This window comes from Impatiens glandulifera, chromosome 3 (assembly GCF_907164915.1).
Source record: "Impatiens glandulifera chromosome 3, dImpGla2.1, whole genome shotgun sequence".
In the NCBI taxonomy this organism is placed as follows: Eukaryota; Viridiplantae; Streptophyta; class Magnoliopsida; order Ericales; family Balsaminaceae; genus Impatiens; species Impatiens glandulifera.
In genome coordinates this window covers 61,275,470-61,302,076 of record NC_061864.1, presented here as the reverse complement: position 1 = coordinate 61,302,076, position 26,607 = coordinate 61,275,470, and the positions used below count along the sequence as shown (strand labels likewise).

General features: G+C 32.8%; 2 protein-coding genes across 2 annotated transcripts; one reads left to right on the top strand and one right to left on the bottom strand.

The window, feature by feature from the left end:
• Nucleotides 1-2,672: 2,672 nt before the first annotated feature.
• Nucleotides 2,673-15,236, top strand: LOC124928723. The gene is made up of 22 exons (XM_047468971.1): nucleotides 2,673-3,731; nucleotides 4,652-4,767; nucleotides 5,747-5,955; nucleotides 6,302-6,421; nucleotides 7,340-7,468; nucleotides 7,548-7,673; nucleotides 7,847-7,902; nucleotides 8,009-8,108; nucleotides 8,205-8,322; nucleotides 8,536-8,745; nucleotides 9,359-9,695; nucleotides 10,270-10,363; nucleotides 11,468-11,576; nucleotides 11,856-12,124; nucleotides 12,224-12,351; nucleotides 12,451-12,685; nucleotides 12,809-12,997; nucleotides 13,167-13,468; nucleotides 13,985-14,183; nucleotides 14,286-14,528; nucleotides 14,633-14,718; nucleotides 14,796-15,236. Exons 1-22 carry the CDS (start codon nucleotides 2,914-2,916, stop codon nucleotides 14,941-14,943), a joined length of 4,341 nt encoding a protein of 1,446 aa, XP_047324927.1. The 5' UTR covers nucleotides 2,673-2,913; the 3' UTR covers nucleotides 14,944-15,236.
• A 468-nt stretch (nucleotides 15,237-15,704) lies between these two features.
• LOC124932153 (receptor-like protein kinase HSL1) lies at nucleotides 15,705-19,301 on the bottom strand. The gene is made up of 2 exons (XM_047472762.1): nucleotides 16,566-19,301; nucleotides 15,705-16,323 (listed from the first exon to the last, which is right to left on the bottom strand). Exons 1-2 carry the CDS (start codon nucleotides 19,153-19,155, stop codon nucleotides 15,899-15,901), a joined length of 3,015 nt encoding a protein of 1,004 aa, XP_047328718.1. The 5' UTR covers nucleotides 19,156-19,301; the 3' UTR covers nucleotides 15,705-15,898.
• Nucleotides 19,302-26,607: the final 7,306 nt, after the last annotated feature.

Sequence of the window (26,607 nt, the reverse complement as noted above, 5' to 3'; positions counted from 1 at the left end):
ACAGTAAAAATGAAGAGAATAATGTGTAAATTTCTACGGGATCATCTAACTCATTATTTTGTCATTTAGTTGGGATAAGGTTAAATATTTTAAAGATCAATGAGATTTGGATATTCAAGATCTTATTTCTTTTAATAAGGTTTTTCTATCAAAATTGTGCTATAGATTTGCAACGTAACCGAATAGTTTTGGGGCATCGATGATCAAATGTAAGTATGGATATAATTGGTCTAGTTGGTTCACAAAAATATATAATTATCTAGAGGGGTGTAGCATTTGAAGGAGAATTTATTCTCTGTAGAAAAGTTTCCGTGAGCAATTTAAATTCATTATGGAGGGATGGTTCTTCGATCAATTTTTGGGACGACAATTGATGTAGTGTCATAAGTCTAGCTACGACGTATCTAGAGCTTGCTTTCATTGCTATATGTATAAATGCTAAGTTAATAAAATGTTTGATCCTCAATCTAATGGTTTCGCTATTCGAATTAGATATAGAAGGAGATTAAACATTATGGAGAGCTCGTCTCATAATAGAATTTTACTTTTGGTAGGACGCAAACAAGTGTCCCCACCCAGGGGCGGAGCCAGGATGAAAAATTACATGGGGCTGACTCCAACTTGCATATCAGATTTAACTTTCTATGCTCCGCTTTTTTTTCAATAAAATTTCCACGATTATTAGAAGATGGAGACTCGTCATGCCCTCTCAATGCACACCAAGTGCTTTCAATAGTTGATGTAAGTCGTAATCTGTTATTTTGTTTTTCATCTGAAGACTATGCATTCAGTACTTTGTCAATATGACAAGGATATTCATTAGATTATCAAGATATTCAACTGTCCTATTATGTGGTGAAATATTACATCCTATATGCATAACAAAAGAGCATCTATCCCCATCATTAACTCGCTTTCAATATTTGAATCCATCTATTGTAAATGTAGGTTTTTGGGGTTGCTTATGTTCAAACAAGAAACATGGGAAACAAAAAGTAGCATCTTTCAAAGGAGAGTATTCTAACCAAGTAAATTCCTTAAACCAATGACTTTGGAACCGTCGATTTTGATTTCTAAATTTGGTCGGTGGGTACTCATCCTTAATACGTTGATATGACCCCATCTTGATATAAGCTCGTCTAATTTCATCCATTTGATTAAAAGGATATTCCCATATCGGAATATGTAATGCTAGATCAAGTTTAAGAGAACTTACATCAACATCAATTCTAGGAGATTTGTTAGGTTTTGAGCAGGGATATCAAATTCTTTATTTAAATACCGAATCAAACCAATGTAACTATTTTAACTTGTTTATTAATATTAATTTATATTTTCTTATAAATTTTTGAAATAGTTTAAAATTAAGAAATATAAAACACTATTATTATTTTAATTTTTATATTTGTATTATTAATTATATTGAAATGAATAAAAAATAATGTATTATTATAAATATTTGTATATTAAAAAATATTGTTAGTATAAAATAAAATTTTAATAATAATTATATTTGAAAGTGAGGCCAGTGATTGATCTCCTGACCTCAGGTCATAACCAATTGAGCTAAGAGTTATATATCAAACGCATATATAAAATGTTTTATTTTAAGATTTTAATTTAGGTGGGGCTGGAGCTGACAAGAGATTGATATTTTTTATGTGGGGCATTGCTACAAGTTGCTCACTAAGATTAGTTCGTATAATTTTTATTGGGGAAAATTTTGGGAGTCAATGATTCCTTCCAAGATCTTGTTCTTTGGATGGAGCGTTATTCACGGTGGAATTCTTACGGATGATATGTGTATGAAAAAATGTTGTATTATGGTTAGTTATTGTCGTATGTGTTACGAGAATGTTGAATCGACAACTCACTTATTTCTACATTGTCGAGTGATGACTAATATCTAAAAACTTTTGTGGAGTATCACTAGGATTCATTAGGTGATGCTCGAGTCTTTGGGTATTTATTGAAAAATTTGAATTGATGCGGTTAATATGGCAGGACTACATAATTGGGTTACTATTTCAATTATTTTTTGGTGGACTACCTGATTAGAAAAAAATCGTCGAACGTTCACTAATCGTACTCGTCCGATGCGTATCATCATAATGTTATTATTATGATGCTTTATGAGAATCATTCTAGAAAGTCGGTAGAGTCCGTCGGGGAGTTAATCGTTCTTCTCGAAGTCTTACGAGCTCGATAACCTATTTAGTAACGTTTTTTAATTTTTTGTTTTTGTTTTGTTTTTTATTTATATATTTTTTTATGTCATATTTTTGTGGTTGTGTTTAAACGATTTTTATCATTTTTAATATATAAATATTTAAAAAAAATGTAAAATTATAGAAAGTCAAGAAAAAAATATGACTTCTCTCTTTTTATAGAGAGACAAAAAAATAATGGTGCATAATTATATTTTCTAGAAACTTAACTAGTTTTTGAATGATTATATTTTAATTAACTTAGTTAATATATTTCTTAAATAAAAATAAACCTAACAAATGGAGTTTCTCTTGTAAAGACAAACTTCTATAATATAATAATGCATTAATTATAAGTCTTTAAAACTAAACAAAATTATAATTAGTTTCATTTACTTGTAATAAAAAAGAAAAAGAAAAAGTTATTGCTTCTCAAGTTGTCCATCTCCTTCTAGTTCGCTCCCTCTCTCTCTTCTATCTCTCACATTCAAGCATTTCCTCTGTAATAGGATTTAGGGTTTTCGTCTGAATATTTCAATTTCGAAGAAGAACAACAAGAAGAAGAAAGATGTTTTCTTTATGAAAAAGAAATGTCATGGTAGAGAATTAATTCCATATTTGGGGTTTCAGTCTGACAGTTCTTATCAGATGCATTCCGCTTTTATATATCTTCGTCTCTTGTGATGACTTATGTCGTTCTTAGTGAATGGCGAGGTTTCATGTTCTTCATTTCCTCCTTCTCCTCGCACTCCTACTGACCATTTCCACCCCTAATTTCTTCTTTTCTCCGGTGGGTTCTTCTTCAATCGATGACTCATATTGGAGTCTCTTTCACCAGGACTACTCACCTCCTTCCCCACCACCCCCTCCCCCGCATCCTCCCTCTGTTTCATGCGAGGACGATTTAGGTGGTGTTGGATCCATTGATTCCACGTGCGAGATAGTATCTGATCTAGTCTTAACCCATGATGTTTATATTGAAGGAAAGGGAAATTTTTATATCCTCCCTAATGTAACTGTCCATTGTCTGGTTCCCGGTTGTGAATTTACCGTAAACGTTTCTGGGAATTTTGTTCTTGATGAGAATGCTTCGATTGTGACTTCTGCATTTGATCTTGGCGCCAATAATGCTTCTTTTCTTAACGGTTCTTTGGTGAATACAACTGGGTTAGCTGGTTCTCCTCCTACCGGAAGTAGTGGCACGCCGCAAGGAATTGATGGGGGAGGTGGAGGACATGGTGGAAGAGGTGCTTGTTGTTTGACTGACCAGGGGAAGTTACAGGAGGATGTTTTTGGTGGGGATACTTATGCGTGGTCTACATTGCAGAAGCCTTGGAGTTATGGGAGTAAGGGTGGTACAACTAGTAAAGAGGCGGATTTAGGTGGAGGTGGTGGGGGGAGAATCATGTTGCTGGTTGAGAATTATATTGATGTCAATGGTAGTCTTCTTGCTGATGGTGGAGATGCTGGTCCTAGAGGCGGAGGTGGGTCTGGTGGAAGTATCTACATCAAGGCTTATAAGATGTAATTTCTATACTTTCTCCTGTTATTTTACCTAGCCAAGTTTGCTGTCACTGATGAAGATTTAAATTTTAGAGTAGACCACCCACCCTCTAAGAGCATACGTTGGGTTGGGAATCTCTGTAATGGAGTCCTAATCTTAGGCTAAGTAAGGTGGTTTGATTTTAGAAGTAAGTATTAATTTACCATAACTGTAGGGGTCATGTTAGTCACCTCGGGAATAAAAGAGAAAACTTAATTTACCGAATGATGTTTAAAAAATATTTCATACTAATTCACTTAATATATTTAGTACTAAAATTTGTGTTTTATCATTCATGGATATGGCGATATGTTCTATGTTTGTGAAAGTTAATGCAATTTGGAATTGTGAAGCAATAATATTTGCAGTATTTCCTAAAGGAACAATGTGAGTGGAGTGGTTAACATTAATAAGAGAATCAAACTCTAGAGTTTTATTGGGCTTTTGGAGTTCATCATATACTTGTAACATCTAATTAGGATTATATATGTGAGTTCATCCATCAAAAAAGCCTTTTAAGGTGACTGTCAGAATTTGGGACCAGGGACATAGTTTTCCTTCTACAGAAGTCATTGAATGTTTCTTGTCAGCCTATTAAATGGTTCTTTGAACTTTTTCATCATTATTCCTGAAATTTGATATAAATCATATGATACTATACACAAGCTTTTTAAAAAGTTGCTTTTGATTCCAATTGTCATAAAATTATGTACAAGAGAAGTTCTTTGTTGTCATGGTATGATATATCAACAAAAACAAAATTTCTCAGTACACATTTTCTTGGCCTTCTCAGCTCTAGGAAGTATTACTTTTTAGAGATGGTAGTATAAATTACAAATCTATGCTGTCAAGCCATATTCGCTGAGGTAGTTATAATGTAATTACCTCTGTTTTTGAGCAGGACGGGTGGTGGAAGAATTAGTGCTTCTGGAGGCAATGGTTTTTCTGGTGGAGGTGGTGGAAGAGTTGCTGTTGATATATTCAGTAGGCATGATGATCCAAAAATCTTTGTCCATGGTGAGAACTGTTATTTTTCTTTCAAAGTTGTTTTGGTAATTGTATTGTGCTCTCTCCTTGACTAAGCTATAGATGAACTTGAATCAGTTGAAAACATTCCATTTTCATTGTCCTCAATGATGTTCCATTTCTTGAAAAGCAATTTGAATGGTTATTAAGAAGAAAATAAATTCATGTTATGTCAATTATTATCAATGAATCATTGATAATAATTGACAATGATGGAATAGGTTGTACAAACTCACGAGTAGCTCATGTGACAAAGGGCTTGGACTAAGGGTTTGAGGTCAATTGTATTGAAGCGAGGGTCACGGGGTGGTTGTGCTAGTCTCCCAAGGGATGTATTGAGGTGCGCACAAGTTGGTCCGAGCACCCTGTGATCACAAAAAAGAAAAGATGATACACAACCTTAGAAGTAGATGGTTGTTAGAAGATTCATCTCTATTTATGGTAGTGATTTGGGATGATGGGAGACTGAGACTTGAGAGTTAACGCAAACTTAAGAAACCACCTACACACTGTACGCCCAATCATTCCGTATAACATTTGCATTCTATGTATTATCTTTTTCCTTATCGATGTTTCTTTCCTGTATTGGGAAGTCAAAGCATGAATTAAGCAATGAATCTAACATGTGAAGGAAAGTGTCTAAACTTAAAGGAATCTGATCTTTAGCCAATTCCAGTTCAATGGTGACAAGACTGGACAATAGCAGTTCTGTGAATTAATCACCTCTTAAGGTGTTGTTGTAGAAGTATTTGCATGTTGAAAATTCTCTTCAACATGACATGCGTACTCAATTACACTAAAGACTTCATGGGTACTCAATTTTAAATACCTTCAGTGAAATCTTTAGTGGTTATTTTTCAAATCTTTGCACTAGGACTAGGAGTTCTTAACGACAGTTCTTGAACTGTATGCTTCATATTATTGCAATAAAACAAATCCAGGGACTACTTGTAATATTTTTTTTTTCCAGGAGGGGGTAGCTTGGGCTGCCTAGAAAATGCAGGTGCTGCTGGAACATTTTATGATGCTATTTCTCGCAGTCTTACTGTTAGCAATCACAACCTATCAACATATACAGACACACTTCTAATGGAGTTCCCTAACCAGCCTCTAATGACTAATGTTTATATTCAAAATCATGCTAAGGCTGCTGTTCCCCTGCTATGGAGTCGTGTGCAGGTAACTAAGTTTTGTTTTATGCCTGCTTATGATCTTCAAACTCATTAATGCATTTACACATGGATGCTTGTTGGATTTAAATTCCTGTTTCTTGTGATAAAAATTTTAACTTTCCATTTATGCTGTATCTTCAAGTTGTTTACGCAATAGAGTAGTTAAAGGGTTATGAGTAGTAAGGTCTCTATATGTGTTGCTTCCTTATATATTTCTATAATGGGAACTACTCTTGCAAAAAGTTCCCACATAAAGTTATTGTTCAACATATCAATCGTTATTACATGTTTTGGAACATCTGTCCCTATTGGTATTGCAGCACTTATTTTTTGTTTCAATGTGCATAACATAGGTCCAAGGCCAAATTAGTATCTTGACTAGTGGAACCCTCAGCTTTGGCTTGGCACAATATGCTTTATCAGAGTTTGAAGTACTTGCAGAAGAATTGCTAATGAGCGAATCTGTAGTTAAGGTATGCTGGTTCTTGTTGTAATTTTTCTTAACTATGGACTGAATAATAGTTCCTTCTAGTTTGGTTTGCCAAATCTTTCATGAGTGCAGTAAATTTTGCCTGTGATGCTCATTTTGTTTGTCTGTCCAAGAACTGAGAAAACCTTGATAGGTAAGCTTGCGTGCTTGCTTGGACTCTCAGATGTTATGGGTAAATTGTGACAGGGATCTATTATATGTGTATTTTTGATGCGAAGTTAGTAAACTCGTATCTTTTGTAATGTTTGAACGCATCTTGCGTTCTTTTTAATAAAAAGTTCACATTTATTTTCAAAAAAATTGCCAATGCAAAGAGGGTTATACCATAAAATCAAACTTTTCTTTCACTATGTAATAAGAAGCATAATATTGTTCGGCTCTCCTAAATGTAGTCGAGGACTTTGTCATCTGCAGTAAAAGATTTATAAGTTCAATTTTTAGTAATTGCTTTGTACATCCATCTTGGAGGGTTCGTTATGTTATGTTTCTTTTTGAAAGCAAATGTTTTGATACATAGTGTATCTATTATTTGCAGTTCTCTTGAGTGTTATTCTTTTCTAAGTCTTGTTGTAGCAGTTGCTAAATGTTGAATTAACAATTGACTGTTATTTCCTTGATGCAATTCTAAGTTATCCGTGGTACCTCAAAATGTTTTTGATATAAAATCATCTTCTCGAGGAAAATGACCTCCTCAATGTACTTTTGTTCTTTAATCTTGTTTTTCATTTGTGTTCTTTTGGCATCAAAACATGATTTTCTTATTAGTTATTTTATTCCTTCTAAGGCTACCATCTGATTGTTTGTGTAATCCAAGTCTGAAATTCCTGTCTCAGTTTACCTAACTGGTCGAAATGCCTTTATTTCCTGTATGCGGGCTAGTAATGGAGGTCCATCTTTTTAGGTTTTTGGAGCTCTACGTATGTCTGTAAAGATGTTTCTCATGTGGAATTCGACAATGCTTATTGATGGTGGTGGAGATGCAGATGTTGCGACGTCTTTACTTGAAGCTAGCAATCTCATTGTTCTCAAGGTGCTCTGAATATGATGCATTTGTTTGTTCTGTTTATTTGTTACTTACCACATATTCATGCTGTTCTTATACCACTCAGGAATCTTCCATCATACATTCCAATGCAAATTTGGGAGTTCACGGGCAAGGTTTTTTGAACTTATCTGGACCAGGAGACTGCATTGAAGCACAACGCCTAGTGTTGTCTCTGTTTTATAGTATTAATGTATGTGGATTCACTCCTGTCTTGAATTTGAAGTTCATTGTTGTTCCTCGAGGCAACACAATGTGGTAGTACTGAGAATTGCCAAAGGGAAAATGATGAGAACTTCTCTAGAAACTTTTGCACTTTTCTTAACAATATTCTCATTTTTTGTATCTCTTAATTTATCATTCAAGGTTGGACCTAGTTCAGTTCTGCGAGGCCCTCTACAAAATGCGTCTACTGATGCTGTGTAAGTAAACAACTAGAATGTTCTCCACATACCCATCGTGATTGAGTCCTTCAGATAGACAAGATTGCTGCACATTCTAACTAAAGATTTGACTCTTTGGTTTTAGGACACCAAAACTAAATTGTGAACATCAGGATTGTCCTTATGAGCTACTTCACCCACCTGAAGATTGTAATGTTAACTCTTCACTGCCCTTTACTCTTCAGGTATTCTCAACTAATACTTATGGTGGTACTATGTATATTTGTTCATTATAAAATTCCAGTTACATTTATCATTTATTTTGTAATGTTCTTCCTAAGGTCTGCAGGGTTGAGGATATCCTTGTTGAAGGCCTTATAGAAGGATCTGTTGTTCATTTTCATAGGGCTAGAACCATAGCTGTCCAGCCTCTTGGAGTTATTAGCACAACAGGGATGGGTACGATTGTTTCATATATATCTATTTGTGTGAACTGGATGATAGTATTATTCCCGATGTTTTCTTCACACTTCTGTGTGGTATTCCATTGCTTAGTTTGCTTGGTAATACCTCAATTGAATGTCTTCCTACCTTACAGAAGGAGACTTCATCTTAAATATTGAAATTTGTCCAATTTAAGAAGAATAATATTGCTTATTTTGGCCTTTACAGGTTGCACTGGTGGTGTTGGTAGAGGAAAGTTTTTGAGCCATGGTTCTGGTAGTGGTGGTGGGCATGGGGGTAGAGGTGGACTTGGTTGTTACAATAACAACTGCATTGAGGGTGGGATTTTATATGGAAATCCGGAGTTGCCTTGTGAACTTGGTAGCGGAAGTGGAAATGATAGCTTTGTTGGATCAACTTCTGGAGGTGGTGTTATAGGTATTTTCCTTTTCCGCACTTTGGTATCATTTATGCATGCTTCTGATTATTGCAAGAGAAACTGGATTTACATCTGATTTTGGGTGCTGTTAGTGCTATTTCCTTTCAATTTATGCATTGCTTGATGTGCTAACCGATGTTTTATTCCCGATTATTAATTGGCTTACAAGTTTGAATTTATCTTCCTTGAATAATTTATCCTTCTATGCGTTTTCATTGTAAGATTTTGTGAGTGTTCATAGTTCTTCCTCAATATTTGTTGTTGCAGGGTTGTTTTGGAAATTAAATTGTGACCAGAAAGGTGGATGTTTTCTTTATAATAAATATTGTTATCCATATAGAAAGTTGTTCTCCTACTCGTTTCACTAGCATTTGAATTGTGCCTGATGTAGAACTTTTCCTTGAGGTGAACTAATGACTGTGAAGTAACCTGGAACATATCTGTTAATTTGCAATATTCTAATTGGTTGATCAAGCAAAGTAGCAGTTGATTATAATTGGTTACACATTGATTGTAAATTCTTTGCCTCTACTTTCATCTTGTTTCTGCACTCAACGGTGTCTGTTATCTTATTTGATCACAACTTATAATTTCCGCATTTTCTTCACGCAGTGATGGGTTCGAGAGAGCATCCTTTGTCAAGTTTAACAGTTGAAGGTTCAGTTAGAGCTGATGGAGAGTCATATAGGGAGGACAGCTTGAATGAAAATATGTATGTAATGAATGACTGGAGAGGTGGTGCTGGTGGTGGATCTGGTGGATCCATTCTTTTGTTTTTGCATACTCTATCTGTTGGTGAATCTGGCATGCTCTCCAGTATTGGAGGCCATGGTAGTACTTTTGGTGGTGGTGGAGGTGGCGGTGGAAGGATTCACTTTCATTGGACAGATATACCCATTGGAGATGTATACCAGCCAATAGCCAGTGTAAATGGATCCATCGATTCCAGGTTCTTGTGTGCTAAATTTATATTGTGTTGTTCTTTATTGATTTCTTGCTTGCAATCAGTATTTGAAAGGAATGGTCTTGGAAAGTGAAAAGTAACATAAAAACCTTAAATAGAATTGTAATATTTAGTAGCTTTATCCATGGTGATTTGGTTTTCGTGTACTTAATTGATGATGGATGAATCTTTCATTGCATATGTTTCTGAAGATGATAAATTAACATGCTTCTGTTCTCTATTACACAACCTTGAACTATAGTAGAAAATTGTAGTTAGTTAAAAACAAGACAAAATGCGGCCTTGCCCTGTGTTTATGATCGTTTAGTCTCCAACATGAGGTTGGTAATCTGAGTCTCAACGATGTTGATGTGGAGGTTTTCATCTCTCTTCCCCTCAAGGTTGCAACAAAGAATACCTGTCTTTATTATATCTACATAATAAAACTCACTAATTATTATCTTTTTCATTTGAAAAAGGATATAAATCGTGTCCTTTTTATGCTTATTGTCTGGGTTATGCTTCACAATACATGTTTTAGTTTGTTAAGGTTTCAATCTTTGTTTGTTATTGCCTCTAGTGGAGGACTAGGTGCCAATGAAGGTGAAGCTGGAGAAAATGGAACTGTCACTGGAAAATCTTGCCCTAAAGGACTTTATGGGATCTTTTGTGAGGTAAGTTTGTAGCCTCGTTTTTGCCTTGATTGATTTAATCACTTATCACATTCTCAATGAGATCTTTAAAAGCTGGTCATACTCAATAACCATTTTAAAAGATCATACTATGAATTTAGAAGCTGGTCCTCACATAGTCTAACTTCATAATTAAGCATAATGTATGTTTGCGATATGGACAGATTCTTTTTGCTCATCATATTACACTAGATGAAATGACGATTGAGTTTCACATGGACGGAAGATTAGAAGATAATTATGTTTATTATTACTATTAGTAGATATTGTTTTGAATGTTAGGGGTCAATTTTGTTTTGTGGGGCAAACAGCTTAGTGCCATTTTTATTAAAAATTACATCACAAAGTGTCTTTACAAGCATGTTTTGTAAAGAAAAGTGAAAACACAAACCGTTTTCACACAAGCAAGAACGAGAAAGCAAATGGAAATTGCACAAAATAAAATTTTCTATCAAGTAAGGATAAACGTCAAATTTCACAACAGACTCCATCAGCTACACCATTATTAGTAGATAATAATAAATAGGATAATGTTATGTATTAGGGGTATGAGGTTAAACAGAGTGATAAGGTTAGTACTTAGTACTGAAATTAGTGTTAGTGGAGGAAGTTGAATATAAACTATAGGGGGTAGTGTATTATGGTCGTATGTTATGATGACTGTAATGGAATGTGGTATCTCATCTCATCTCCAATTTCTTTTTCTTTTTTTTCAGAAAAGTGACTTATAGTCCTTTGATTAAAAATGTCATCTCATCTCCAATTTCTTTTTCTTTTTTTTCAGAAAGGTGACTTGTAGTCCTTTAATTAAAAATGTCCCAAAATAGGGAAACAATATAATCGTTTTCTTTGGGCAAAACAAACATTTGCCTCAACATATTCGGATTTTTCAAACGGAATTAAACAATTACGTCGGAGTGTTAAAAACAATGCATAAAGTGGATCTAACTATCTCGCGTTATATTGGGTGTTTTTTTTGTGACCTTGGCATAATCTTAAATATATATATATATATATATATATATATATATATATATATATATTTAAGACGCTGTCCAAATTACTAGTGCTAATGTTGTTCTTCAGGAGTGCCCCGCTGGAACCTATAAGAATGTATCAGGATCAGACGGAACATCTTGTCGTACATGTCCTGCTTATGAACTTCCGCTTCGTGCTATTTACATTTCGGTGCGAGGTACCTCTGGATGATCTGTATTATATTCATTATTTACCCATTTTCTTGGCTCTAATAATATTTTTACTCAACTATTTCTCTCCTATTAGTTTAGAGTGCTTTTCACTATGTTGATTCAGATTCTCTAAGTGCATGTCGTTATTTAGGTTTAGGTTGAAGATTTTCTATATATTTTTTTCAATCTTCTTTTGAGCTATTGAAGATTTTACACTTATGCTATTGATAAAAAATAATTTGACAGTTTAAAACAAATGGTAATGTCTTTTCTGTTTGAAACAGGTGGTGTTGCTGAAACTCCTTGTCCTTATAAATGTATCTCAGACAGATATCACATGCCACTCTGTTACACAGCACTTGAAGAGTTGATATACACATTTGGTGGGCCTTGGTTGTTTGGATTTCTTCTTCTGGCACTCCTCATCCTCTTAGCTTTGGTGCTTAGTGTTGCTCGAATGAAATTCATTAGCGTCGATGAAATACCTGGCCCAGCTCCTACCCAGGGTTCTCAAATAGATCACTCTTTTCCTTTTCTGGAGTCGCTAAATGAGGTTCTCCTTTATCCTTACCTTATTATAAGTTTTAGCTAGAAATTGCCTCTAGTTTAGTTGCTTCAGCCTCTTTGCTGATTTCATTTGTCTAAATTTCAGGTTTTAGAAACAAACAGGGTTGAAGAGTCAAGGAGTCATGTGCATAGGATGTATTTTCTGGGACCTAATTCTTTTAGTGAGCCTTGGCATCTTCCTCATAGCCCTCCAGAGCAAGTGAAGGAGATAGTGTAAGTGTTGGAATGAAAATTGCCAAAATTAAAACTGATATATATATATATTTGTACAATATGTAATGGTACTTCTAACAATGGGCTGTGACCATGCAGATACGAAGGGGAGTTTAATAGGTTCATGGATGAAATGAATGCTATAGCTGCTTATCAATGGTGGGAGGGATCTGTGTATAGCGTGCTATGTGTTTTAGTTTATCCTCTTGCGTGGTCATGGCTACAGTGGCGGCGGAAAATAAAGCTACAGAGGCTTCGTGAATTTGTGAGATCAGAGTATGATCATGCTTGCTTGCGATCTTGTCGGTCCCGTGCCCTCTACGAGGGGTTGAAGGTTATTTTTCATTTAGCTTTTGTTTTCTTACTATAACTGTTCCCATTTGGAAACATATTTTGAATTTGATTCTTGATCCGGATCCAGAGACGGAAACAATAATAAATTTCTGAATGTGTGTAGGTGGCTGCAACATCTGACCTGATGTTAGCATATGTGGATTTCTACCTTGGTGGAGATGAGAAGAGAAGTAATCCTCATCCCCAACTCCGTCAAAGATTTCCCATGTCCTGGCCTTTTGGAGGCGATGGAAGTTACATGGCTCCTTTCTCACTCCACAACGATAATATCATTACTAGTCTTATGAGTCAGGTTGGTTTTGTGAATGCAGCATTTGGAAACACTTTTTGTTTTTGTATCTGAAAACGTTTAGAAACAAAGTTTAGTCGGATACAGAAACAAAAGCATAAGCTTTTCCAAATGGTGCCTACAGTAGCCTTTCTCTTTATGGAATCAAAACTCATGATTTTCTGTATTACAGTGTATGCCACCCACGACTTGGTATCGTTTTGTGGCGGGTCTAAATGCACAATTGAGACTAGTAAGACGAGGACATCTTAAGGTCATGCTTCAAACTGTCGTAAGGTGGCTTGATACTCATGCGAACCCGGCTCTTAGAGATTATGGTGTGCGTGTTGATCTTACACAGTTTCAAGGAACTTCTAATGGTTATTGTCAATATGGGCTTCTGGTGTATTCTACTATTGAAGGAGAAGATGACTTGACACCACCTGCTGCTGGGAGTATGGATGGTGCGTCTCCTATTGAGCAACAACAACAACGGTAATAATTCTTTATCCCTTTTTTTTATTTTTATATTTCCGAAAAATTAATGCCTGTATAAAATAATTGTCTCGAGATTGCGAGTTCTTAGATACGTACAACTACTAGTTTATTAGGTGCACCCTCCCCTTCAAAAACCTTTTACGCCTCCACGTGAAAACACTTTTTGTTTTTGTTTGGAAAGGAAGTTTATGCAGGCAGAAACATATTTTTCTTGTATCTGGAAATGTTTCTAAATAGGATATTAAGTCCCTGCTAGCATTTGCCTCTCCAGAATTGTTTCATTCCATTACAGTCGGGTTTTTTCATATGGGTGTGGATCCATATGAGATTGTGTTTGGTAACGAGATGTATCTCAATGTAGTCTGACTTATATCTCCAGCATATCGGTGTATTCATACAAATTGTTTCTGAATGTGATTTTTTCCACATTGAGATAGAAAAAAGTGTTTTCAAAAGAAGCCAATATGTTTGGCTGGCAGACTTACTTATGCTTTGACTTTATATATGTTGCAGCTCGAGCAGTTTTTTGAAAGATTCAATCGACGATATATTGATTTTAGATCAAAGAGGAAGCAGTGAAAGCCTTGTTGCTCAAAGTAAGAAATGTGTGGGGGTTTTGGACATTGGCAACTTGAAACTGATCGAGGAGAAGATGGATATGTACTATCCTCTATCCTACATACTTCACAATACTAAACCCGTCGGTCACCAGGTACGCCCAATATTTTACATTCCTTCCGGAAGTTACAAATGAATAAAAAAGTTTAAAAACAAATGAAGGTTTCATGATTGTTTGGTCGGTCTCTCATTGCAGGATCTTGTTGGACTGATCATCTCGATTCTACTTTTGGGTGATTTTAGCCTAGTTCTGCTTACTTTACTTCAGTTATACTCGATCTCGCTTGCAGATGTCTTTATTGTTCTGTTTATTTTACCACTTGGAATTTTGCTTCCATTTCCTGCCGGAATCAATGCTCTATTCAGTCATGGACCTAAACGATCTGCTGGTCTGGCTCGCGTTTATGCCTTGTGGAATGTTACATCATTGGTTAATGTGGTAAGCTGCAAACATTCATTTTTTATTAGGATGTGAATCAGTCACGTTTGGAAATAGAAATTGTTGACGGGTTCTCATATGATGTGTTTTTTGAATTCATTTAGGTTGTTGGCTTTATATGCGGGTACGTCCATTATAGTTACCAGGCTAGTAAACGAAGTCCGAGTAGTGGACCTTGGCATTTTAGCATGTAAGGAGTTTCTTTCGATCTTGTTGGAATGATGGAATTTGAGTTTTAATAATTTGTTTTGTTTTGGGTGTTTGAAGGGATGAGAGCGAATGGTGGATATTTCCGGTTGGGATAGTGTTGTGCAAGTTAATACAGTCGCGGCTGATAAACTGGCATATTGGTAATTTGGAAATTCAAGATCGGTCGCTGTACAGTAATGACTATGAGATGTTTTGGCAATCGTGACAATGGTGAATTAAAGAAGCTGATGAGATAAATATAGAGTTTTTTTTGTTTCTTTTGGTCTATGTTTTCATTATTTTGTTTTAAAATCTATTATTATTATGTAGAAAAAAAAAAGAAGAGAAAGAGATATGCTTAGAGAGAACACTATTGATTGATTGAATGAAATGTAACCAAACCCCCCTTCTTCTCTGAAACATCACCACGTGCAGCTGATTTTTGTGCTGCAATGTGAATATCATCATAAAATGCACCAAAATTTCACTTAATTCTGTTCATTTGATGATGAAAACTCTTTTTTGATCTCTAATTCTAAAATACTGTACAAGCTGAACAACTGCCCAATTCTATCTCTGTAGGGTAGGTTTGCTTATTCATTCTTCATTCATTGAATTTACATGTACCTACCTTTACACTATATTTGAATGGTTAGAATTTAATTTGTATGTTACCTATTTAGGCATACCATAAGTGGAAGTATAATTAATCTAATAACTTTTAAGTTGAAGTAGAGACACGACTCTATGGGAGTTGTCTCATGTAATTTTTCAAACAATTCGATCTCCACACAAATGTTTTTATCTAAATCTAATATATGTGGGGTTACAAATTGACTAGGTATTCTATCAAATTTAAGATGATAGAAACATGGAAGTGTATCTTTTATGGAACCAGATTTAGTGAAGTATGTTATTTAAACCTAACTAACTATCAATTTTTTAGAAGATATAAGTATAACTAATATACATTATGTTTTTGCAGCCAATAATAAAAAGTTCATTTTCTTCATTCTATTGGATCATAGTCTAAGAATATGATAATGGGTTTGATTGTATGAATTGATATCAAGTATCAAGCCTTTCTTCATACATTCACTATATAAAAATACAAATAAAAAAGTTTCAATTATCCAAACTATACTATATATATATATAAATACAACTAGCATGCACTTCAACTAATCTTCATTAGTCCGGTTGTTACGATCATTATAGGCAGATACATACTTTCCACTACCAAGGAGTGGCGAAACATCGCGCTCGACTCTCACGTTGTTGTCCCCACCCGATAAGCCACCATTACAACGACGGAGCACTTGTAGGACCTCCTTCATTGAAGGTCGGGAAGATGGTAATGTGCTGGTGCATACAAGCCCAAGGCTGAAAACGAGTGACATTTCCTTTAGATAACATTGTTTCTTAACACTCTCGTCTAGTATTTCCTCCACGGGTATTCCTTCACCGTGTTGGTTCCATGCCCATTCAACTAGATTCGAGTTCTCATCTCCTTGGCTCGCCTCTTTGCCCGTCACTAGTTCTAATAGCACCACTCCGAATCCGTATATGTCAATCTTCTCGTTCACTTTTGTAGTGTATGCACATTCTACAAAAATGAAACGAAATCTTATTTTAACTTGAGACGTTCTAGTGTGAATAGAACTCCACATATTTGGTTGCCATTTCAACAACCCTTGTGGGTTATTTTGATTTTTTCAGTTTGATTGTGGTTTATTACAATCAAACTTGAAATGTTGTTGAAGGGGTTTAATCATAAATATAGCAATGAGAAAATGAAAATATGAAAAATCAAGAAATAATAGTGGGGGGAAAGGAAAAGTAAGTTACCTGGAGCAATGTAGCCAAAAGAACCAGCAATAGAAGAAACCGAATCATCTTCTCCACCAGCCTTAGCCAAGATCTTAGCAAGTCCAAAATCAGCAATCCTAGCATTGAAATCAGCATCCAAGAGAATATTGCTGCACTTAATATCCCTATGTATAATCGGTAAGCAACAATCATGATGCAAATAACACAACCCTTGAGCTGTTCCCATTACAATCTTCATCCTCCTCTTCCAATCCAAATTAACAATATTCAATATCAATCCTTTCTTCTTCCCATGTAACCATTGATCAAGACTCCTATTCTCCATGAACTCATAAACCAACAATTTTGATTCCTCCCTCGAAATGCAACACATCAGCTTTAATATATTCGAGTGTCGAATTTTACCCAATACCTCAACTTCAGCCAAGAACTCTTTCTCCAATTGTTGATCAATATTTTTCCCAGTCCAGATCCTCTTCACTGCAACGTAATTCCCCGGGCAGCTGGTTTGTACACGATATACTTTCCCTGATCCTCCACTACCGATCAAATTGGATTCGGTTAGGCATGAGACAATGTTCGCTTTGGTGAAATCTAGCTTCTGGAATGATGTGAGCTTCCAGAGGCCTAAATCTCGTTTGAGCTTCTTCTTCTTGTGGATTCTGAGCAATCTGATCGTTGAGAAGATAGTTAGGAGTAGAAGGGTGATGGATAGGACGAGAACCACGGCTAGGATTTTGAATGATAAGTGGTTGGTGTGACGGGTTTTGGATGAACATGTATGGAGATTGATGGAACATAGGTTTGGATTGTTCAAGAAGCTATTCTCGTATGCCAAGTTATCGAATTCATTTGGAATTTTTCCTGAGAGATGGTTAGATGAAAGGTTTAAGGTGGTTAACTTTAGTTTAGCTAATTCAGGTGGTATTCGTCCTGAAATTTGATTTTCTGATAAGTCGAGAACTAGAAGATCTGGAAGAGAAGAAAAAACTGATGGGATTTGGCCGGAGAGATTGTTTCTAGCGAGGTTTAGACTTGTTAGAGAATTCCAAGAAATGATCTTTAATGGGATTTCTCCAGAAAAGGAATTCCCATCAAGTGAAAGTGTGATTAAGTGAGAAAGATTTGTTAATTCTAAGGGGATTTGACCGAAAAAACGATTGTTACTTGACAAGAACACACTCAAATTAGACCAAGATGAAATACCTGTTGGAATCTCGCCGGAGAAAAAGTTATTGCTAATCTCTAACCGGGATAAATTCATTCCAACTTTCTCCGGTAGCCGCCCAGTAAAAGAATTATCACTCAGCATCAAGCTGTATAGACTCTTGGATATCCAGAGGCCTTGTGGCACCTCTCCGGAGAAATTGTTCCCGTATAACTGCACCGTTCGTAAACTAGGGCAACTTCCAAGTGATTCAGGCACTTTACCAGTCAATTTGTTGGAGAAAACCACCACACCAGTCAGAGTTCCACTTTTACAGAGATTTTCCGGTAAATTTCCAGTGAAACTGTTCTCTGAAACTTCAAGAGCTTGAAGCTGAGAGTGGAGTCCAAGTTCCGGCGGTAGATTGCCGGTGAAATTGTTCTGGAACAGACGGAGGTGTTTGAGAGAAGGAATCAATGCAATGGCTGATGGAATCTCTCCAAATAGATTATTGGAGAAGAGATGAAGAAGTTCCAATTTCTGCAGATTTGCTACATTTTCCGGTATCGGACCTGTCAAATTGTTCATCGACAGATCGATTTCCATCAAATTGATCGATTCGATCATTGAAGGAATTTGACCAGACAATTGATTCCTATACAAATACAGGTAACTCAGATTCTTCAGTAAAAGCAAACCACGTGGAATCTCTCCATTTAAATTGTTTCTAGAGAGATCTAATGAAGCGAGACTCGACAAGTTCTCAAAAGTTTCAGGAATTTCACCGATCAAATTCATTTGAGTCATCCATAACTGCTTCAGCTTACTTAATCTTCCAAATTCCGGCGGTATTACCGCCGGCAAAAGCTTACCATTATACGCCATTGTTAGATTCTCCAGATTCAACAAGTTACCGATATCAGACGGAAATGTACCATTGAACTCGTTTTTATATAAATGGAGTACTCGAAGCTCCAGCAATAAGCCAATGGAAGAAGGAATATCTCCAGAGAAATTATTAGCGCCAAGGCTAATAAACCATAGCTTGGACGAGATCCGGTTAATATCATCCGGAATTGTGCCAACAAAGTAATTCTGCGATAGATCTAGATATTGAAGTTCCGAGCAATTATACAGAGATTTCGGAAACTCACCTGGAATGTAGTTATACGAGAGATCAAGGAATGTAAGATTTCGAAGAAAGCATATCGTCTGCGGTAGCGGTTCGGTGATGTTCTTGTCACGAAGGAGTAATCCAGTTACAACGCCTCCATTGCAGAGGATCTCTGGCCAATCGCACGGTGATGATGATGAGTTCCACGACGTTAGGTCTGATTGATTGGCCCATTGTTGCTTGAGGTTGAGGAGGATATCTCGATCCAATGATGTAATCTGTGAATTCACATGGAACGGAAGGAGGAAGAGGCAGAGGACGTAGAATCGATGGAGTTCGGAGAGCATTTGAACGGCGGCCGGAGAGTTTCTCAGTCTTCAGTCGTCTTCTCCGGTGAGGCGGCCGGAGAGTTTCTCACTCTTCAGTCTTCTTCTCCGGTAAGGCGGTAAACGTCGTTTTAGAGAGAGAATACCGTTGGGAAATAGCAATAGTTTGATTATAAATGACGTTCAAAGTTGTCAAGCTATCCACGGCAGCAGCTTATTATTATATATAGGGCCAAACTTAAAAGTTTTTTTTCTTTATTATTTTAAAACATTGTTTTTATTGTATTTTATTTTTTAAATAACTAAAATATTTCTTTTATCTTTAGTAAATAATATAAAATAAAATTTATCAAATCAAAATATTCAATAATTAAATAATTTGTTAAAAATTAATCTAAACACAAACTCATTTAAATTTTAAAACGATATAGATTTTAAATAAAAACAAGTCGAACGAACCAACAAAATAATCTATATAACCGGTATAGTAAATAACAATTCAGATTAGGAAAGAAAATCAGTAAAGGGTCTCCATATTAAATATCAATCTCAATAATTATTTATTGAAAATATAAAAATTCGATAATTTCGTCTCGTTTTCTATTAAGAACTAACACGAACGAAGAAAAGATTGTCAAGAATGTATGAACAACAAACAATTCATCGATTTATAGTATTATTTGAATTATAAAAATTCGAAACGTAAAATTTGATTCGACTAAATAATATATTATAAAAACATAACAAGAACTCAAATTTAAGTAACAAAAGAGAAATAATGTATTTGTATTAATATAAACAAACTATATTAGAAGAGAAAAGAAAATGGCTTAAAAAAACAAAAGTAAAAGATATCTTATGTACTTTAATTTATTTTTCAAAATTACTAAAAAAAAATTATATAATAGAGCGCCGCCTTCTCTCTACCTTACATGTTCTGTCTATTGTATTAAACTGAAATTCTAATTACAAAAATAGCCCATAATGGTTGGTTATTGGTAAGGGAAAAAATAAAAAAATTTCAATAGACATTAATTAATTGTGAGTCAATATAGAGTTGGTTTGATTTGAGATTATTTGAAAAAAAAAATATATTAAAAAATATTTATATATATAATAAAAATAAGAATATATTTTTATATTTTAATTAATAATCTTAATAATAATAAGATATGAATGTGATTTATTTGAATCACACCAAACAAGTCCTAATAATGAATTTCAAAATAATGATGACTCTTACACTGCCAAACTTTGATTCAGACAAAGATGGTTGAATTTGAAAATATGTCCTTAATTATCACACCCGTGTTGGAATAGAATACCTCAATTCTTTCTGTTGAAAGAAAAAGTAAAAAATAAAAAATAAAAAACATTAACAAAATCAAACAAAAAGACAATGAAACTAATCGTCAGCATTTAAATAGATTTGAACCTTCCAATCGTTATACCGACAATCTAAACAGAAAAGTATATGTTTCGCATATAAAGAAACATATTATGCTCAGATATAAGATTTATTCAAATAACTTGAACTAATATGAGTCGCATTATATTAATTAAAATTATGATGTTCGAATATACTAACTTAATTTTTTCTTCATTATTTAATAAGAAATTTTGTTTTAAGTTTTTGTTATGTTTGAACTTTTTTTAATAAATTTTGTTTGATTAAAATATAAAATTGATTAAAATTAGTTTACTAAGTTTCATAATGGATATATTAAATCTGCAAATAAGTATAACCAAACCTACGGATCGGATACGATCCGGTATTCGGATCGGATATCCGTTTTTATTTTTTTCAAAAATTGCGATCCGTATCCGATCCAGTATCCGACCACTATCCGATCCGAAAATACCGGATCGGATCAGATCGGCCAACCGGATACCCGCTGATCCGATTTTTTTTCATATTTTAATTTTTTTCATATGCTAGAAAATTGAAATTGTTCTATTAAGGATTTCAATTATGAATAATGACGATTTGAGAAGAGATCTAAAGGGAAATGTGAAGAAAAACAAATGAAAGAGACATATTTTTGTTTGAGTTTGTAAAGGAAAATAGGAGAAAATATAAGGAAGAGGGAGATTTTGTATATTTGTTTGGGTTTGTAAAGAGAAGAAAGGAAGATATAAATTTTTGTTTAGTTTGTAATTGTTTAATAATATTTTTATTTGGGTTTGTAAAGAGAAACATGAAGGAAAATATAGGAAGAGAGAGATTTTTGGTTGGGTTTGTATTTATTTAATTATATTTTTGTTTGGATTTGTTTATTTAATAAATTTTAAAAATGATCGGATCGGCTTCGGATATCCGAAATCTTTTTTGTTCGATCCGTATCCGATCCGGAAATCCGGTAAAAATATCGGATCGGATCGATATCAGAATCCGATCCATCGGATACAGATTTTTTCGGATCGGATCGGCCGGATCAACGGATCGGGTCTTTCGGATCGGATTTTTTGGCCACCCATACTAATAGGTCGGATTTAAAATTATTACAAAATACTCAATCTGGTATGCGAGTTTATCCATACGGGGAACAATAATGTATTATATGTCTGGTTCGATCCAAAAAATAATTTTATCCCATCACTCAATTTATTAACTAAAATATCATATATTTTAAATTTTATTTTTTATTATTATATATTAATATACTTTAAATTTTGTTTATCGAAAAATATTCTCGCCTACTAAAAATTACCACAAATCATTATTTTTCAAATAAGACATTTATCTGAAGATGGTCTTAATGAAGAGCTCAACATCAAACATCACTAAAGAGTGCTAGGGTTTGTTTTTCTTACAAAAAAAAAAACCTTTTGAATTTTAAAATTTGTAAGAATAATCTAAAAATTTAAACATTCCTCACAAGTAATTAAACAATCCAACTTACATTCTCTATTAAATTGCTTCAAATGACGTCTTATAATTAATCCACCTCTAAGTTTAACAAATAAAAGAATTTATATAATGGATTTGATCCAAAAAAAAGTTTTAAGAAAAAATATTAAAATAATGATAAGCACGAGTTTCTATATAAGAGTTTTCGAATGGAAAAATTATAAATATGAACGTCTCAAAGGATTTATGTTACACGCGTTCGTCTAAATTCAAAAGAGAGGGACATGTACGTGAGGAGAATTATTTTATTTTATTGGCATTTAAAACTCTTATGTTATTTTTTATTTTTTTATTTTATTACGTTTGAACGCATCTTACGTTTTTTAAAAATAAAAGTTCTTTAAAAAAAATGAGTCCTCTGTATAAGACTATCCTAACAATAGATTATTTAAAAAAAATAATATTTTGTCATTATTAACATCAAATTATAATTATATTTGAAAATAAAAAGTAAAATTCATTATATTTTTGATATAAAATATGTGTTTGAATTAAATGAGATAAAAAAAATTAATAAAAAAAATATTTTTGATAAATTTTTATATCAATCTACAAATAAACTTGTTGACAAACTTTTAAAGAACATAATTAATTTTGATTTTTAAAAATAAAAAAAATTATAACAAATAAGCTAAAACATGTCCAATCTTAACCCTCTATTTAAATCAAGTTGTACTCCCAAGGTAACACAAATGATTTTTTAATTTATTTATGAAAAAGAAAATTTTAATTCAATTGAATAATGTAAAGATACTTATTTAAACATTTATCAAAAATTAAAGGGCAATAATATGTTAAATTATGAGTTTGATAGAATGGGGAATAAGTACACAATCTTAGACAAAATATGTAAGGATGTGATATGTCTGATTTATCTATTTATTTTTTTCCCTTTTTTGAATCAGCCATATGATATGTCCGAACTAACCTCATTAAACAGTCTAGACAAGGTGAATTAAATGTAATAATTAAAAAAAAATACATATAAATATCTAGACAATCAAATTATTCTATTATCAAATATTGTAAATAATTAATTACAAAATATAAAAAAAACAATTACTTATTCAAATTTTTGATCAATCTTCGGAATGAGTTATTTGAATTGGTGATGATTTTGAGTAGGTGGTACGATTATTTTTGTTAAAAAGATTTAAAATGTATTGATATATAAAAATTAATAATTTAAAATAGATGATATTTTAGTATTTTGGTTAATAAATTAATATGTGATAGATGAGAGGGGAATGAGACGATGTTTGATTTTATTTGAACTATTAAAATAACTCAAACCGAACCAGACATAAGATGATTCATCGAAAATATGACGAAGTTCTTAAAATCTTAAAAATATAAAAAAATTTATAAAAAAAATCCCTCAAAACATAGTAATGCAAATTATTCAACAAACCCACCAACCCTAATCCCTATTCTATAGGGCCACCCATAGGAAACTTTTTCTCATGTTTGATTTTAAAATGTTAATTAGTGGAACATATATATATAGTGGAGATTTTTCTTTTTCTTTTTCTTTTAAATAATAATAAATAATATTGTTGAACAAATGACAAAATTGGGTATTAATTGACTAAACTAGAACATATATCAGTATTAATCTCCCTCATAAATTAGTATCAAGGTTGGTAAGAAGCTCAATTTTAAACTTATTTGTAAGAAATAATAAAACATTTTAATAAATCATTAATTAGTTAGTTTAAAACTGTTAATTAGTTGTAATAGTTAGTTAATTTTATTAATTGCTGTTAATATTGAAATTGTTAGATAGAGGAGAGGTAGTTGTTTGAAAAATAACTTTAATAATATTTCATTTTTACGTTCACATTCTAACATATGTTTTCAAAGATTTTTCTATTTATCTCCATTCAAATAGTTCACATAATAATCGAAATAAAGAGCTAAATCGTTCCGATCAAAATGTTCTCGAATACATTTTAAAGAAAACCCCATATTTACGCAAACAAACAATGCAACATTTAAAATGTGAAAAATATTTCTTCATCTTGTGACAAAACCAAATAATACATTAGAACATCTATTTTGTACATTGTTCATGTACTTATATAATTCAAAGAGAATTCATTAAGTTAATGAATAACAAGAGAATTCAAAGAGATGAATATGATTCACATGACTTAGTTATCATAAAATGTATTTATTCGAACATCTAAAATGTGTTTTTGGAAAAATAATCTACCAGAATCAAATGTTAGACACTAAGCCAAGAAAAAATTATGAAAATAAAAATATGATGATCCATAGTCGAGTGTGGAAACACAATAGATTCCTTCGTCAACTCGACAATATGTACAAATATAGAACCATGAAACATATAGTTGATTATGCTAGTTTGATATTTTTATTATTCAATTGCTTATGATATATATATATATATATATATATATATATATATAAAAATCTTATCATTATTAATACTAGCCATTTTCCATTCTTTTAAAAGAAAGGATACAAGGGTTTAGAGTTTGGGGGTCAATCAATTCATTCTATAACATTATAAGTGGAATGCCATAATTACCTATGTTTTGGAGTATGGATTTATCACCAACCTTTAGAATGGCTAGGAGTTATTTAAACTATAGTTTACCATTGCACTTGGTAACTAAACTATATATAAATATTACAATCATTCTCATCACTAATTCAATAAAAAAATTTAAGATGGGCATAATGGTCAAAGTAGCAAAAGATAAACAAAGACCAACTTTATTTGTTATATAATTTTTTAACCCTAGCTTTATTTGTGGCATGAGGTGATGATCACTATTATAAACATGATTAATTTATACCTATAATCTAAATACTAATTTTAATATGAATCAATTTTTCGCGGGTGACAACTTGAACGCGTTAAATTGGTCTTTACCTAAGGCAATTAAACTCGCTAACTTGTTTTAAAAATAGAAAACCATGCATTATATTTACTTGGATTTTTTTATGAATATTGTGACAAAATATCGAAATATTTTATACAAAAATAGTTCTTACAATTATTTATAACTAGCAAATGAATTTCATGTCTTTTATGATTCTCTGTAAGATGTTTATGTTTTTTTTATAATATATATATGGTTCTTGTACCCTTCTTGTTATAATATCAAATTTGTACATACATTTGTGCTGATTAAATGTGCTGATTTAAAAATGTCTCTTTGAAGGTTGATTGAGTCTAATATTTAAACAGTTAAATCGAATTGATTTTATCAAATAAAAAATCAGCCAAACGAACCAACTAATCGTTATGTTTGAAAACCGACCTATTTCATTGTTTAACATGTGTCTCACATCTCATTTACAAACTGACCCGAAGCAAACCAATTAAAACTTTCCAATATGCACAATACCCACAAATTTGAACCAAATGGTCCAAATTTGGGTATCCAATTAATTTTAAAAAATAACTAAAATTTTAAATTATATATTGAATATATATTTTAGTACAAACAAATTAGAATGTTTTTCTTAAATCATTAAAAATGTGTTTAATGTTTAATTAATTAATATTTAGATCTGGGTATTTGGAACAGTCAATGATTTAACAGTACTTTTCAGTACACGGTTTTGGGACAGATGTTTGAACACTGAAAATTATATAAATAATAATTAAATAGAATGTGTCAAATAAAAAATTATTATTATTCTTAAATAATTCACCGTGCAATTACCATCTTATTCTCTGACAAAAGTCCAAGTAAGTCCAGCATATTAATGAGTATATTTTCTTTAAAAATATACATCTATTTGTCCCTTGAAAACAATTTAAATAAGGATGAGAATTTGAATATTCTGCAAAAGTCGAACTAAATTATTCCGTTTAAAACTTTTTTTTCTCAAAATTGAACAGAGATGAAGTGGGAATAGTATTTGTGTTCCCCACCCCAATCTCACCCCAAACACTATAAAACATAATTAAATATATTAAATCACTAATATATTTATTTATTTACTATATTATATAAAAGTGTAAATTTATTTCTTTATAATAATATAAAATTTTAATATATCAATAAATTTATTTATTTATTCTTTATATTAAAAAGTCCGTTTAAATAATATTATTTTATAATTTTTTTATTTAAAAAAAATATTTTATTAACGGGACGGTGGAGATTCCCCGAAACCGAACAAAATCAAACGGGACGGGAATTTTATTAAAAAAATTCTCAAAATAAAAACGGGACGGGGATGGTAAATGCATTTGGCGTCCCGCCCGCCCCCTAAATTTAAAGGAACCAACAAGATATACAAATGAACACATTTTTTTTTCATTTTCTAAACCATAATTTATTATATGAATAAGCTGTCAAGTGGAAAACAAACACCCTTCTTGTAATAAAATGAAATACATGAATGACAATTGACAAATAACACAAAATAAAAAATAGGAGTCCTATGATCAAAGTTAATTTTCCTTATTTTTTATCAAGAAGGTAACTAGCTCTCTATTCTTCATAACATTCAATAAAACTAATTTTCATTACTGTTGTGATCATGAAAACTTTCATTGATTGGAGTAATTTCCGGAA

Bases quoted from the DNA above. Each gene is read 5' to 3' on its own strand.
- LOC124928723 (XM_047468971.1), top strand. From the start codon at position 2,914: ATGGCGAGGTTTCATGTTCTTCATTTCCTCCTTCTCCTCGCACTCCTA. The intron at 12,352-12,450 runs GTAAGTGTTGGA...GTGACCATGCAG, and splicing joins GAGCAAGTGAAGGAGATAGT to ATACGAAGGGGAGTTTAATA. The intron at 12,998-13,166 runs GTTGGTTTTGTG...TCTGTATTACAG, and splicing joins TTACTAGTCTTATGAGTCAG to TGTATGCCACCCACGACTTG.
- LOC124932153 (XM_047472762.1), bottom strand. From the start codon at position 19,155: ATGCTCTCCGAACTCCATCGATTCTACGTCCTCTGCCTCTTCCTCCTT. The intron at 16,324-16,565 runs GTAACTTACTTT...TCATTTTTGTAG, and splicing joins TTTTGGCTACATTGCTCCAG to AATGTGCATACACTACAAAA.